At 47.7% G+C, this 16603-nt stretch overlaps 1 protein-coding gene across 8 annotated transcripts in view; it reads right to left on the bottom strand.

Moving 5' to 3' along the window:
• Nucleotides 1-16603, bottom strand: part of SMARCA2 (SWI/SNF related, matrix associated, actin dependent regulator of chromatin, subfamily a, member 2) — a 179595-nt gene that overhangs the window by 62362 nt on the left and 100630 nt on the right. For all 8 annotated transcript variants that reach the window (XM_059411931.1, XM_059411934.1, XM_059411932.1 and 5 more), the window contains exon 27: nt 13538-13756. In XM_059411931.1, coding sequence (XP_059267914.1) covers nt 13538-13756 — 219 coding nt within the window. The remainder of the gene's footprint in view (nt 1-13537; nt 13757-16603) is intronic.

Here is a 16603-nt window from a genome sequence, read left to right as displayed (position 1 = left end):
AGGTGAACCATGAGAGATTATGGACTCTGAAAAACAATCTGAGGGTTTTGAAGGGTGGGGTGGGAGGTTGGGGTACCAGGTGGTGGGTATTATAGAGGGCACGGATTGCACGGAGCACTGGGTGTGGTGCAAAAATCATGAATACTGTTATGCTGAAAATAAATAAATTAATTAAAAAAAATTATACCCCAGAGAAAAGAAAATACATCGGTCTTGGAAAGGGGAGTTATGGGAGCCCGTTTTGTAGGTTAAAAAAAAAAAAAGCACCAGCTATATGACACGGAGAGGTAAAAGCAAGAGGAGGGAACAGCCTGTGAAATTTGAAGTAGAGACTTGAATACTCTGTTTATGGAGCAGCAAAAATCGCTATCCCAGTGTGGGATGGCATGCCCCCACATATCCCTTCATGGCTTTCCAAAAAAAAAAAAAAAAAGTCAGTTGTTTGGCACAGGGCACCCTGTAAAATAGGCTGTTTTTAAACCAAATGGAAGGACATGCAAATATTACTAACGGCAGGCTGGGGCTTGATGGATATCTCCGGCTGGGATTTATTGAAATGGCTACAAAAGAGCTCAGCCTCGTAACAGGTTAAAAATAATTCTGGACGTAATGGCACCGAAATAACCCCTGGACATGTTTGCCTTGGCTACTTTTCCAACCCGGGGACGTGAAGGTCAGGGAGATCACAGGTGATTCCGTGTTCTTTCCCTCGCTCTTCTGTACTTCTTGTTACGCTGTTACAATGAGGAAAGATGCCTCCCAAAAAGCTATTTTCAACTTTGCATTAAAGAAAAAAAAAAAAAAAAAAAGCAAAGCTCCAAGGGTTTTTGGGTGCGGGTTATAAAAAATGCAGAAAGATAACAACTAAGAAAACAATCATCAGATTCGCGTAACAAGATAAAATGGCGAGTGAAACCCTAAACTGCGTTTATTAATTCTCTTGCAGAATCTGTATTGATGACAGGGAACCCCCTGAGGGGCTGACACTGAGGTCTGCTGGACTCCAAGTACCTTCCTCTGCCTTCCAGGAGTATCCCCTGACACTGGTGTACTGATTTTTTAAAAAAATTAATATGAACGCAAATGGATTCGGTCTTGATAATTTGGGCGGGAGGGAGGACTTGTTATGTGTCCACGGACAAAATGGGTCCCTTTGGCACCTGTTAGGCATGCTGTTTGGTAGTTGCAGGGACTCAAAAAAAAAAAAAAAAATGAAGGGGTTGGGTCGTTTCTTCTTGTCGTCAAAGTGCTAGAAGATTCTTGGTCTCATTCTGCATAGAATGGCAGAAGTCCCCAGCTACCTGTGTGGGGAAGGGAACTCCATATGACAGGCAGGTGTGTCCGTCGTGGCCACCACCACACTGGTTTCCCATCCATCATGTCCCATCAGCACATGGACGCGGTTCAACTCTCTGAACGCGGCCAACAAGCAGATCGTCCCAAATGCTGGACCGTGTCCTGAGGCCACCAACACGCTACAGGACCCTGTGTCAAACCCTCATTTTCAAAACAAAGCCTTCCCGAGGACAAGGAATAAGTCTCTCACCTATGCGCCTCCAAGTTTTAGGGCCAAGTGTCAGAGCTGGAACCAGACCAGGGTAAATCCAGAGTTCTCTCCAGGGTCACCAAAGGCAAAGTCAAAGACGGGCAGGGCAGGAAAGACGGGACCATGTACTCTTCCTCACCCTCATCCCTCTCAGGGAGGTGAAATGACCTATCCAAGATGTCACGTAGCAAAATGACGACAGATCTGGAAACAGACCTCCGAGATCCTGGTGCCTGAGCCCGCCTTCCTCCCACTAAGTCATCAAAGGCAACATGGAAGAGAGGAATAGATCCACTGACAACCTCGATAAAGTTCTGAAGATATCCTTTTAAATAATCTGTAGGACATCTTTAGAAAATACTCTACACAAGGTCCAAGGGAAGGCAATTTTAGAAAACGGCATCCTGCATTAGGAATATGCTTTCTACGAAGGACGCTGAGCACCACGATCTTAAATATTGTATGTCAGGAGGAGTGGCAGAAAAAGCTTTGCCTATAGCAGAGTTTCATGGTCCCATCTACAATTTTTTTTTTTCATGAATTCTGACAATCCAACATTCTCTAATAAAAAATAAGAAAGAAACCCTAAGAAAATATAAAAGTCGAATGCCTTCTGCTTAAAAAAACATGCTCTCTTGGGTACGTTCTTGTCTGAAACTAAACATGAAACCCCAGTTATTGTAGCGCTTTCTTTTTGTCTTTTAATTTGGAGTTAGACTGGGTGTATTACTCTGGGTTTTGCCAAGAAAGAAAGAAAGAAAAGGTTGGAACTGGTGGGCAGTTGTGAAATCTACGGCTGTTTGCAAGGCAGAGCAAGGCTGCCCCAGGAAAGTGGCGATTGAACTTTTGGGTGCAAATTTAAGTGATCTTCATCACCGGGCTCTGAAATGAGAACAGCGCCTGCAAATTCTTGAGAAGCTCACGAGCCCTTCTGTCAGAACCGCATGCCTTTTGAATTCTTTTAAGGAAGCACTCTTTCTGAGAAGACGCAGATCACTGGCATCGAAAGGGAAGAATGCCAACAATGTCTACCTTGACCCTCATGAGTCAAAAAGCACAGGATTCACTCACTCTGCCTAAAGGACACAGACTGCAGCCACATCTCCTGCAAGCCTGCATTTCCGGCGGGTATGCTCGCTTAGTCATGGTATTCATAGGGTGCCTACTGTGTGCGGGGCGTTCTCATGAAGGCCTGTGCTAGTGCACCAGGCAGGCGAGGGCGCTGGCTTTCTTGGAGCCTCATACTCAGGAAGGAGACAAGGAGCTCGCCTTTGCACAATGGCAGGGCTTAAACTTAAACTGGCTTAAGTCACGTGACAGACACTGGCCGGGCCTGGCGATTTCAGCTGCTGTGGTCAGGAGGGATCTCTCCGGAAAAGAGACCACTAGGACAAGGAGACAGCAGATGCTTAACCGAGCCCCCCGGGCGCCCTAAAGTGTTTGGGCTTAACTGCACTTGCAATAGGAGGCCGTGGTGAGGGGGGGATATGGAGGGGTAGGGGGCGTGGATGGGGGCATGGCTGGGAAGAGGAGGGGGCGTAGTGGGTAGGGCGTGACAGGGAGCTGGTGTCTGCTTTGGTAGGTAGACCCTCTGACCTCTCAGGGTAGCCACGGAATGGCCGTGAACTAAGAGGAAAAGCCATCCTGCAAAGCCAGGAATCAACACATTCCACAGACCTCAGCACCTAACAACCTGCATCGCCTTTTCTTTACTCAAAGGTACGGGACGTGCTGTAGTTCTCCTCCAGTGGGGGCCAGGGGCACAGGGGCGGCCATCAGAGGCTTGGATCTCCCAAGCAGGTGAACTTGCCTTCCTCTTATGGAGGGCATGGGGGGAGCTACCCCTCCCTCCTGTGGCGGAGGGAAAGATCCTAAGCAGGGTCCCCAGAAGCAGGACACTAACCCTAACAAAGTAGGATCTACATTGCTTAAACTCTGCTCGTGTCTTGAACAGTTCAAGCTGTACAAGTCAGAGCATCTCACAATCTATTTTAATCTCTATTAATTCCCATCTGTGTACACTTGGAGACCGGCTCTCGACAAGCTCTTTAAGGTGGCTAAGTGTGCACTATTATCTCTAATAGCGTCTCTCCAATCTGGCTCTTAATTGCACTAATAAGGCGGGCACCGCTCTGCCGGTAAGGAACGGAGACTTGACAATTAACACCTTATTTCCTGGTCTGGGCATGGACTGGAGGCTCAGCCTCCTCCATGTTGGAGAAATGGGTGTCACGTTGAATCTGCTTTTAAGCAGCCTCTGTGCAGGGCCCTGCCAGTAGGAAAGCAGAGGGGGGTCATTTTTTTAAAAATTATTTTTGTTAACATATGTATTATTAGCCCCAGGGGTACAGGTCTGTGGATCATCAGGCTTACACACTTCACAGCACTCACCATAGCGCATACTATCACCAATGTCCATCACCCAACCAGAGGGTGATCATTCCTAAAACCAGAGCACAAAGTGAAAGTCCAAGCAGCTTCACATGGTTTTAGAGGTTGTGGAAGGGACCCTGCGAGTCCAAGGTAATACAGCTCACTCAACCCAGGAGGCCCAGGGTCCCATCCTCAGCAGGTGGCAGGGCCAGGACCCACGGCCCCGTTCCCGACAGATGGCCCCCATGCTCTTCTGCAGACATGGAGGGTTAAGTAGAAAACCCCGCAGGACAGAGAGCTCACAGCTGAGTGTGCAGAGCTTGCGGGGGCTTGAGGAGAAGAGGCCCACCCGCCACCTATTCAGGAAGCTCACATCTCCTCCTCTTTAAGTCCATTAATGAGCGGGGAGAGGAACCTCTTTAACTTCCCCTTTCCCTTTCCCCAGTCGCCCCAAACCCTATATTCAAGACATATGGACAAGACAATGGAAATGGTTTGGGTTTTTTTTTTTTTCCTCTTTTACTATTACTTATCAGGTTTATTCTGACATAACTTAATACTTTTTTTGTGATAGGCAATTTGTTTTTGGAACCCTTCTTATGTGAGCCAGGTTAAGCGTTAAGACATTTAAATCTCAGAAAACTCTACCAAGTACATGCTATTGTCCCCCGCCTCCCCCATTTTATGGCAAAAGCTACAAGTTATACTTAGCACCCAGACTCACAGGCTAATTATAATTAGACAGAGCTGGGATGTGAACCCTGGGTCATCAGATTCCAAGACTTCCGTTTTGGACCATGATCCTAAGCTATCCAGGTACACGATCACCAAAGTCCCAGATGTGGACACAGGGGTGGTAAAATCATCCTGCCTTGCCTCTAACTTCCCGACCAGCACCTTTCCCCACCTCCACCATGAACGACCTCATTGCAGAATGTGTACCTGTATCACAACGTCACATCATATGCCGTAAGTATATATACTTTTTTTATCTGCTAAGGATAAACAAAGAAGGTTTTCTTCCTGCAGCCTTACTGATTAAAGAAAACAAAAGTAAAAAAAAAAAAAAAAAAAAAAATACGGGACAGGAACTAAATCTTGATTTCAAAAAAAGCAGACATATTTCTGAAACCATCAATTTCTCCGCAGGAGTTGGCTCCACATAAAGATAAGGTGAACTTACTCGGGCTTGTAAATATCTGTAAGCCCGATCCAATTTCCCATGGTTCCTTTCCATGACTGAGTTACGTTTCTGAGCTGAATCCCTATTTCAAAGGATAGAACTTGAAACCAGAAATTCCAAGCATCACAGTTTCAAAAACTGAGCAAAACAAGTCTCTCCTGCTTCTCAACCTTTAGTATTTAGTTTAGTTGGCCCTCGGAGGACTATCTCTTCTACCGAACTTACCCTACTGAATTCTGACAAAAGGGAGCACATTAAGGTCCAAGGGCTGTGAAAACAATCTAGCCGGGATTTGGATTTGAGCATAAAATAAAAACTGTAGAAAAACTGTAGAAAAGTTACCAAAATTCGTTTATTAGTGTCAAGCATTTACCCACGCAACTCAAACGCTTGCCACTAGTCATTTCAGTACTTCCTTCCTAAAGTACAAAGAACAGGAATTTGGCAAAATCCAAATCTATTTTCTAGGTCCTTAGCTCTCCCTTGTGTATAAAAACGGAAATGCAGCTTGCTAGAAATTTTGCCCCGGTATATCAGATGACCCAATTTTAAAAGCTGGAAAATGCCATTTGATTAAAAAACAAACAAAACAACAAAAAAATAAAAACAAAAAAACCCGTGTTTATGTCTTACAGGAAAAGCAAAGAAAGATTATTTAAAGCGACAAAACAAAAGCAACAAAATGTTAAAAGCATTCTGCACATTATACTTTTGATAAAGAATCCCAAAAAAACAAAAACAAACACACATAAAGTCTTGTCAGCCTAAGATATTTTAGGAGAAAAGGGACATTTCACAGAATCACAGGTGCTCTCAACTGGGATTACAGTGAGGAGTTTCCAGCCCCCGTCTCTGATTTCAGGTTGGATTGTACTGAATCCAGACCAAACACAGGAGACACTATACAGTTTCAGAGATTTCTAGAAATTTCTCTCGAGAGGAAAAATCCTCTTCCGATGGGTGGCAAGACAGTTCGCTCTTTCTCCTTGTGTATGTCAACAGAATTTCAAATACTGTGTTTGAAATTCCAACTTCTTTAAACTTTCTTGGTACTTTTTCCAGTTTTTGGATTTCTCTGCCTCTCCCCGATAGTTTTTGACACGGGCCGCTGGTGATGGAAAGCCAGCCAGGGGATCTTACCCTGTTTTCGGCACCCTGGTGTTAGGTAGCTTTTTAAGACACCTCCCAGGTAAATTTCCTTGAGAAGTGTTGCATTTTACTCACTGATTACCCCCACTACTGTATGGTTTAAGACTCTCTTACTGTTTCCCCCACTTCAAGCTGTGGGAAGGAGAATCCCCCCAAATCCTCTGAGTGGTCAGAAGACAGGACCAGGAGAGGTCCCTACTCGGGCACAGAAATCATGGGGCGCTTGGGCTATGACTTGGCTGGACAAAGAGGGCATTCTCTGGGCTGCCCTTCCTCTCTGGGCTGCCCTTCCTCGCTGGGCTGCCATCTCGAAATCCCAAATCGTCGCAAACCAGCTGCATCTATCCCTAGATTGGAATATGGGAGGAAGCGAGTCTTATCCCACTCTTGCTTGTAACTTGGGTTGGGGCCCAACTGCAACAACAGGGCACTGCAGACACAGAGATAACTTCCTTCAACACTGGGAGCTTCTACAGGATACCTAAAAAAGCATCCTCCTCCTCATCCAGGAGGACCACACAGAGAGGCACCAGCGAGTAAGAAGGACCTGCCAAATTACTGTTTCGAGACGTGCACATCCATTGCGATACAAAAGCGTACTCTTCAAAGTTCGTTCCTTCTGTCCGGCTGGTAATTAAATATTACACAGAGCACATAATTTGGTTTGCATTCCAATTATCTTCCAGTGCTGTAGGGTACAAATCACTCACTTGGCAATTAAAAACATTCTGGGGTGTCACTAAATGTTTTAAGGGAGGGAAGGATTCTCAAGTCGGCAAAGGACCAAAGGAACGGGAAGAAGAGAAAAAGCAAAGACTCCAGGATGCACCCTCGGCTCAGATTTTAGCTTTGTAATCCACGTCCCCCCGCCGATTTTATGGAGCCCCTGCCCCCCAATAATGACGACAATACTGGAGACATCACAGACAGCGCGCATGGCTGGAGCTAAACCGAAAAACCTGTCCCCCTGGGCTCATCAGACGTCTGCCAATTCAGGCTGATGGCACGCCTGCTCTCACACGGAGACACAGAGATATTTTTCCAAGAAATTATCAACATGAGCCAACTATTGTGTATGCGCACGCCAGCACACACACACACACACAGCCCGTGGTGCAGCCCGGTAATCGCCTTGGGTCCACCATGGGAAAAGCTCTGAAATGCTGATGGAGACTCTATTTTTAAAACTGCGTTCATATTCTCTTTTACGCTTTCTAAAGGCGCCATCCTCCGTTCAGGGGAGCCACCCACTGCCTTCAGAAGGATTAGGATAAAGTTGGTATGCAAGAGGAAAAAAAAAAAAAGAAAAAAACGAATGATACCAGCACCTTCCAAAAACGGATTTGTGAGCAGCCCACCATCAGACAGCAGGCTAAATCAGGATTTGTGGAGGGAGAGGCGTCTCCTCAGTTGCAAAGCCTCTTTGGGATCGACAGCGGTGCCTGGGGGACAGGGATCCTGAGAACCCCTGGAAGCCACTGGGTTGGCCCCTCTGGCTGGGCCAGGTTGTGTAGGGGAAGTTGCTCAGCATATGTCACAGGAAGGCAGGGCAGGGGGCCTTCTGTGTTGGGAGTGAGGAGGGAGGGAGGTAAGAGGTCAGGCTCCAGGGTATTGCCACCTGTTGTATCATCAAGAATTTGTCCTTTGTCCTGGGGTGCTGGCATGGAGCTCCTAAAGCCCTTGGAATTTCCGGAGTGGTGGTGGTGTCTCTGTTATGCTAATGAGGTGACCAGAGAGGGCCCCCCAGAGGGCTTCAGGATGGGGGCTGTCACCAAGAGGACCAACTGCTTGATGACATGGTTGGGCTGTGGAGCCAGGCGGACCTGGGATGGCGGGGGTGGGGGGGGGCGTCTAATTACCCAGCTGATGATTTTATTTTATTTCATTTTATTTTATTTATCTTTCCCCAGCAAATGATTTTCATCATTTGTGCCTACATAGGAAGAGCCCTGGCTAAAAACCCTGGCCACTGAAGGTCAGTGGAGCTTCCTGCTCGGGGAGACTCACTGATGTGCCAGGAGGGGATCTTTGTCTGCTTCTGATACCTCACCCTACCTATGCCTGTCTTCACTGGCTGGTGCGGACTTGGGTCTGTCAGAAAACTGTGGCCACAAGTAGTGCTTTTCTGAGTTCCATTCATCATCACAGCAAATTACTGAACCTGAAGGGCTCCTGAGAACCCCTGCACTTAACAGCCAGTCAGTCGGGTAGTGGAGGTAGCCTGGGGGGTCCCCAGAGTGCAGCGGGTGGGGGGAATAAGCATGGCCTTGTTGGGGCCCGAGCCCGTTAACTTGTGGCGTCTGTGCCAACTCTGGGTAGTGAGCCAGGTTGGGTTGAAATGGAAGCCTTGCCCGTGAGGGTCCAAAAGTGGTGTGTTTAAAGAGCTGGGTGCAGGGAGCAAAAGGAATGAGACCCTAAAGGTACCCAGAGATAGGTATCCTGTGAAGCTAATAACATGCAAACCTCAGGACTCTTACCTCACATGCTCCTTCTAAGGCTCTGGGATGGTCCCTTACGCTATGTTCATATGGGCAGATACAATGTGCAAAAGCTAAACATTTTCATCTTGCTTGTGTTCAAAAGCTTTCTCACTGGGGCGCCTGGGTGGCTCAGTGGGTTAAGCGTCTGCCTTTGGCTCAGATCATGATCCTGGAGTCCTGGGATCGAGTCCCATGAGGCCTGCATCGGGCTCCCAGCTCAATGAGGAGTTTCCCTCTCCTTCTGCCCCACCCCTCCCCATGTTCTCTCTCTCTCTTTAATAAATATATATATATAATCTTAAAAAAAAAAAAAAAAAAACCAAAACAACAACAACAAACCTTCCTCACCCACCCAGCCATCAGATCCTAGAAACTTCAGTCTTGACAACCCTCTGGTGGTGACTGCCCTCGCTGAGAAACAGGGCTGGACTCTCTTGCACGGTCTAGCGTGGTGTGCAGAAAGCAGCCAAGACTTTGCGGAGTCTCAAGCAGGGCACAAAAGAGCTGGGAGCACGAAGACAGCACCAGGGGTTTGGGGGTCTTCATGAGACTTCCAACGGCCAGAAAGCTGCCAACCGGAGATGGAGCCCAGCCCCCAGACCTGAAGAGCTCAAATCATGGACATCTCCCAGGGAACGAACGAGATGGGACCAGACGCCCGTCGAGACCTCCAGGGATGGGACAGACGGGTAGGCCTGTGCGGAGCCCAGCAGAGACCCACAGGACAGCGGGAGAACCAGGGCTCCCGGTCCCCCAGGCCACCAGGAAACACCAGCTTCCACCGTTATCCAGATGCCACCTGGGAAGGAAGCCGGGACAGTGGCCCCCAGGAGAGGAGGGAAAGAGCCCCTGGGACTCATGAACGTTGACCTGATTCCCCCCAAAAGATTACCCAATTAACTTGAAATTGGCTAAGTTTCCCTCCACAGAAAACAGGGATTTCAGAATAACTTTAAAAAAACCTTTTTTTTTTTTTTTTTAAATTGAGCTGTTTGAAATTGTGATCCTTCTCATTTAAAACAACATTACGAATACAGAAAAATTTCAAAGTCTTCCAACTAAACAGATTGTCTAAAGGTCACTGTGGGAATTTTTAGCATAATAGGATTATAAAATAAAACCTGTTTGTGATAAAACCATAATACAATATTCAAAGAAAGTGGCCACATCACTTAAATTTAACCTAAGCGTTCATGAGGCAGAGACGGGCAGCTAGTCACCAGAGTCGTCTTCTCCTGGGCTGGCGGCCAGACCCCACTTCCCGGTCTCCTTTATGGCTGGTGTGGGGCCTCATGGCCGAGCCACAGCCCGTGGAACATGAGCGGAGGGGGTACGGAGCCGTGGCAGGCCCGGCCCATCCGAGCCCCACGCCCGCCACTCTGTGCTGTCCTCCCCACTTCCCGCTTGCTGGGGTGCAGACGAAGAAGCCCGCGGAAGCTCCCTCAGCCCGGGCTCTTGAATGGCCGCATGGAGAGCCCCGGCCACCACCAACCAGAAACACCCACCTTGGGCTTTGATGTGAGGAAGAAATTTCTACTGGTTTTTTTTCCGATAGGCCCATGAGTAGGACACGTGTAGGTCCGGCCGTTGCCACCGTGAGCGTTAGTCTAGGCCGCACTCTTCCACCTCAATCTGCTGCTAATTCAATGTGGCAATCAGTGGGCGCATACTTTTTGCACACAAAATTCCTAAGTTCCAACCAGATCCACCTCGCCCACTACGAGGAGAGCGGGCGTGGGGGCAACTACCAAGAACGCCAGGAAGCTGGGCTGTGGTTGTGAGCTGGGCCCCAAGAACGAGCACGGACACGTGAGGGCTCAGAGAATGTCCCAGGACGGTTTGTGAGGGCGCCACCGGTGAGGTGGAGGTGGAGCTGGGCCTTGAAGGATGAGAAAGGCTCAGCAGAAGGAAAAGGGTGGGGAAGGGCCTCCCACACCGAACGTGGGCAAAAAGGCAGAGCGTTTCCTTGAGGGACGGCCCGTCTCCTGGCACCGGGGCTGCGGAGACCGTGGTGTGAGCCCGGGGCGGGGAGCTGCTCCGTTCGGCTGCCATCCAGCTCTGCGAGTCCCCGCATCTCCGAGGCCTCTGCCAAGCAGGCTTTGTACAACATTGCCAGGAGAAAGAAGAATTATTTTAGCCCCGTCTCAGCATTTCTTCCACAACAGTCTCTACCATATTCCCTTTCAAGGCTGGGTCGGCCGGGTCCATTCAGCGCGCTCAGTCATCCGCCAGGAGAGAACATCTCTTCGCGTCTGGGCTTGTGAAAACCCCTTGAATATAATGTTATTATAAAAAAAAGCTTGCTAGGCTGATATCGAACGGGACTGCAGCTGGTGAATGAGAAAACAAATGACAGTAAAGCATCTATTTTGAATGCTCAGGCCATGGGCCGAGCTTCCTGGACTGTGGGTCGCAGCTGACAGCGAGTTACCGGTTCCTTCCAAATACTGACAGACGGTTTGCAAAAGAACAGATCACAAAAAAGATGGATTACAACAGAGCTGTGCTGAGCACACTTCTGTCTTTCCTGGGTGACTTCGTATCTCACAAGACAGCTCAGCATGAGTATGACATAATATAATATAATATATAAAATATAACTTATATGAATTATAATGTATATTATATATTATACCATATTATAAACATGAATTTCACGGTGTCATTTTGAAAAACAAACCAGTTTTCTGTTTTTAGATGTGTATGTTAGAAGTCAAAGAAGGTCTACCGGACCACCAGAAAAGGGAAATGCTATCCTAACATTATGGTAAACGAGTCAATGTCCACTTTCCTCTTAAAAGTTACAATTTCATTTTGCCAACATTCCTTGGGTCCCTACCATGTGCCGGGCACTGTGCTGTTCACGAGTCATAGACACGGAAGAAAAAAGAGAGCGAACGAGGCATTCTACACTTGAAAACTTTCTAAGATCCACGTTATTTTTCTTTTTTCTTTTTCTTTTCTTTTTTTTTTTTTTAAGATTTTATTTATTTATTTGACAGACAGAGACACCGTAAGAGAGGGGGAACACAAGCGTCGGGCATGAAGGAGGGAGAAACAGGATTCCTGCTAAGCAGGGAGCCTGATGCAGGGCTTGATCCCAGGACCCTGGGATCATGACCTGAGCCGAAGGCAGACGCTTCACCGACTGACCCACCCAGGCAGCCCTAATCCATGTTCTATTCCTTAAGAGTGTTGCCCAAAGAGTATTTTTAAATGGGTGAGTTCAGGTACATTCTTGCCTAAAAGATAAGGTAATGTTGTTTGTAACATCTGTAGATTCTGTGTGTAAAGACCGACTTTCCGTGTTGGCCTGGAGGGCTGCCTCGTCTGTCATAATGGGACTCCAGGTACTCAGTTTATCGCTTGAATAAAAGAGAAAGGAGGAGAATTTTCCTGAGCTCGGAAATGATTATTAAACAAACACCAAACTCTTCCCATTACAGAACGAATCTTAACGATACCGCGACAACCTCACAATAGGGAAACAAAAGGATCCCACAAAACACATTCTGGGGCCACGGGGATGTGTGGACAGGACAGTCAGACAGTCACACGTAGGAAGCCGCATTTCGCATGCCATTGTTCAGCCGTAAATATGAGCGATGCTTTCTTCGTCTCTTTCTTTTTTTCAGGCTTTTCAAAATTCAGGTCACGTCTCTCTCATCATTCAGCAAGCGCAGTACATCACATCTCAAGTGGTGCCCAGACCCGTCGGCCTTGGATAACCAATCTCGAAACACATCCCCTGCCTTTCTACCCGCCTACCTACCTGTGTCCTGGGTCCTAAAGCCACGTGTCGCAAAGCTCAGAACGGCATTCCCCTTCCATAAAATGAACTCCTCACAACAGCTTCTGTTTTGTTTGGTTTTCAACCCGATGGAGCTATCTCCAGGGCGCCTTTACCGGTCCTGCCTGGGACGAGGGTCCCAGACTGCTGTCAACACAGGTCCTAAGTCTGCTCCCAGCGAGGAAAAGTGGGGCAAAACCTTCAAATGCGAGAGTCCCACCGGCCACGGCATGCACACACGTCACTCCTAGGGCCACCGAGAGATGCCTCCGCTCCCCAGGCCACACTCTGAGATTTCATTCCCCCAGTCAAAATGAGAACTCAACATTTTCCAAAGGGGGGGTGTACCCCCAAACTGCAGAATAACATTCCCAAACTTCAGTGACTCCCGTCTGTGCTTGCCACGGGCCGACCGGATGAGCCAAAACTGAGCACGCGAATGCGTCAGCGCTCGCAAATTCTTGTTCCTAGCCAGCTGTGCGTCCCCATGTCGTCACTGAACCTCTCTGGGCCATAACTGCTTTGTCCCTAAAACCAAGACCCTACAAAGACCCCTTCCAGCTCTAATTTCTTGGGTCAAGGAAGGAACCACGCAGCTAGAAACCACACTGTCTCCAAACTCTCTCCGCAGGCCTTGGAAAAGTAAAACTCCGAGTCAAGACCAGGAAATTGAGGGGGAGCAATTAAAAAGGTCTCTCGGAGCCCCTTCCGCGTTCTGATCCTAAATCCGACCCTGAGGCCTGACCAGGCGAGGGGTCATGAAGCGTGAGCGGGCCTCACTGTGGCCAGTGGCCAGTTCTGCTCTCGCGCGACATTCCTCATTATTCGCCAAGGCCCTGCCTTGAAACGCAACGAGGCCACCGCCACCGTCAAACGACCTTCCCCGTGTTCAAGAGCCGCTTCTGCTTTCCCTGGACACGCGTCCCCGGGCTCCCGACGGCTCGAGCCCCCAGGAGCGCCCGCCCGGCCCGGCCCGGCCCGGCCCGGCCCGGCCCGCGAAAAGCAGCCACACCTACCCTCAGCCACTGCTTCTCGGTGAGGGCGTCGCTGTAGTCCACGTCCCGGCGCTGGCGAGACCCCCTCCCGAAAATCTTCTCCTCCTCCTCCTCACACGTGAGCCGCTCGACTTCCGCGTCGTCCTTGATAATCCAGCAGGGCAGCTCGTCCTCCTCCATGAGGCGCGGCTTCCGCTTCGGGTTCCGAGCGTCCTCCCTCCGCCGGTCCATGTCCATACGCTGGAGGCAGGAACGACAGCGTCACCGGCGGGAACGGGGACTCGGCCCACGGCCGACCTCACGGCACACGAAACGTCCCCGGGCTCCCCTCCTGTGCTTTCGGGGTCCCTTCTCTGCTTTTCCCATAAAGTCTCTAGATCCTGGCCGACATGTTCTAGCTCATTCCTCGAGCGCCCTGGCCCCACGGAGATTCTGCAAGGTAACAATCTCCCTCCCTCTGGACCCCATCTTCGAAGTTCATGCCTCTAGAAGACACTCTTTAAAAATTTCTCTACTACGTCTGCGTGTGCACAAAGCTCCCGCTTTAAGGCATAGGGAGGAAAGTCCGGCCGGGGATGTATTTGAAATAACTCACTGCTACCCTGGCATCCAAGTGCTCTGAAAGCCCAGGAAAGAAAAACTCCAGGAAGAAAACTCCCCTCTTCTCAACAGGGCTCATGCTTTTAAACAACTGAGGGGCGACCCTTGGCCTGGGACATGATAAAGGCTGGATTAGTCATTCAGCCACGAAGGTATTGAATTTTTGGTGCACTGTGGGCTCCGCGAGAGGGATGTCCTTCAGCCCGAGCTTTTAAAAAGTTGAGCTCTTACGAAAAGACCACAGCACCAGAGAAGAAGGTCGAGCTCATCTCAGCTGCTCAGGTCATCAGGGAAGTGTCTCTCTTTCGTATAGTTTCCTAGGCTCCCAAATGCCTGTGTCCCCACCTCTTGCTTGCTTTTAAAAAATCCAGTGCACTTGTAAGAGAGTTAAGTGCCACATACTTGGCTTTAACCTATAATTAAACAATCTGCTAGCTTCAAAAAGCAAATAAAACCTCCACTGGACGGCTGCATACGTTAGTTATATAAGTATATAGATAGCTAGATAGTTAGATAGATAGAGAGGCTGCTAGCTAGATGTACTATTGCTACAATCGAATAGACCATTAACCGTTAAATGATTTACCTTTCCCCTTTCCTCCTTCGGTTCTACCGTATTGAAACAGGGATTCAACATAACTTTTTCGTAAGAGTTAAAACCGGCAACCGAAGGTCAATGACATTTCTATTCAAATCCAAACTTGACCTCTAGGATCCACATAAAAAATGCAAGTTCAAAGTCCCTTAAACGGCGCTTCGACTATTTTTTTTGGAAATCATTATATTCCCAAGATGGGGCCGGCCTGCAGCATGGGGGAGCCCCATTGGTTGATAAATGTGGCTGTCCCGTTCTGTCATGTGCTATAGTTAGCTGGACAGGCTGTTCTTAATCCTGACTCCTAATGCTCCGGTATCAGATATGGGATCCACCAAACTTGCACTGGTAGCACAGCGCACGCCTTACTGGCGACGCAGCCTGGAGAGGGACCTCTCCACATGCCCTCCTGACGCTACTTTAGACTGCTAATAAGAAAAAAAAAACCAAAACACACATTTTTTGGTTAAATGCATTCTACTGAGATGACGCTTTGGTTTTTGGTTTGACCACCACCATTACCTAAACCAAGAGCTGTTAAAAATGACTTACACCATGCCTTTGTCCACAATTGGGAACATAATCTTTTCTGACATAGAAATAAAAACAAATTGGTATAAAAAATAAAAAGTGAATTGATATATAAAATTGGATATAAAAAGTAAATTGCACTTCCTTTTTTTTTTTTTTTTCCTTTTAGAAAGGGCTTGATGCACTATTTTTCAATAAGCTTCAAGTTCTGATGGCTGCATCTCTCCCCAGGGATTTCTACTTGCAGAAGACCAGAACGAGATCTGAAGGTGACATGCACGGATGTCTAATTTACGACTCAGGTACGACATGAATATATTTGTCTTAAGACCTGATTAAATAAATGTTGTGTTAACAAGTACAGTTATTTTTAAAAAGTACTTCTTGCCTTTGTAGGGAACATAACAGTTTATAAAGTTTCATGTTTGTATGTTACCAAAATGTCTCCTATTTGTACCTTGGTGTGTCAAAGATCTTTTCAGGTAAAATTCATAGGGAACCGGCATGAAAGATCTCTGTTTCTGAAGTCCCATTTTTAGAAGGAAATGAGAAAACTATTCAAAAGAAAGGTTTTATTTTAAAGAGACTGTCTGCTTGATGAGTGTTATTTAACTACCAAGTCTATGATAAACCAAATCATAAGCTTATATTAAATTTTACAGAGATCTTTTTTTTTTAATAATAAGGGATAAAAAGGTTAAATATATGAAATCCGAATCTAGCTCACATTCCATTCTTGTCTCACTGAACTTCATCAGAGCAGCTGGCAAGGATTCAGATTTGATTTCCTGCCCCCTGGTGGAGGTGCTAATGCACAGGAAACCGGTCCAAGGCGGCCACTGCTTAGACTAAAAGAAAACACACCACCAAACCCAACCCCAAATTTGTATAATCCAAAAATGAAAAGTCAACCATTGAGAAAAAGCAGAACATGCCCCCAAACTGAAATGCCGACCAAAAAGTGCTCCCTCGCCAGGTTCATTGTTCTAAGCCTGTTCTTTGCATGATAAAATACTCCCAAATTAAAAGACGGCTGGGCCTTGGCCAGACATTCAATTTCTTCCCCCCCCACTCCACCCCGAGGCTTTTGATTTCTGCAAATACCCAGCCCAAAAGTCAGAGAAGAGAAGTCCTCTCTTCCCCTCACTCTGGGGCTACTGATGGAAATCTCCATCTCTGGGCCTGCTCTGATTTGTGTAATGACACACAATGAGGCCCGTTCCTGGACCTTAAGAGTATCCGAGGCTGTGGGCCGTGCTGAATTATTGCCAGTCAGTGACTAGCCAGGGAAGCTAAGGGCCTCTTGCCCCTGTGTTCCCCAGGAATTCACGTTTTAATAAGTTCCTCAAGGATAGAAAAAA

This window comes from Mustela nigripes, chromosome 9 (genome assembly GCF_022355385.1).
Source record: "Mustela nigripes isolate SB6536 chromosome 9, MUSNIG.SB6536, whole genome shotgun sequence".
NCBI classification, from domain to species: Eukaryota; Metazoa; Chordata; class Mammalia; order Carnivora; family Mustelidae; genus Mustela; species Mustela nigripes.
This window is presented reverse-complemented; position numbering and strand designations above follow the sequence as displayed.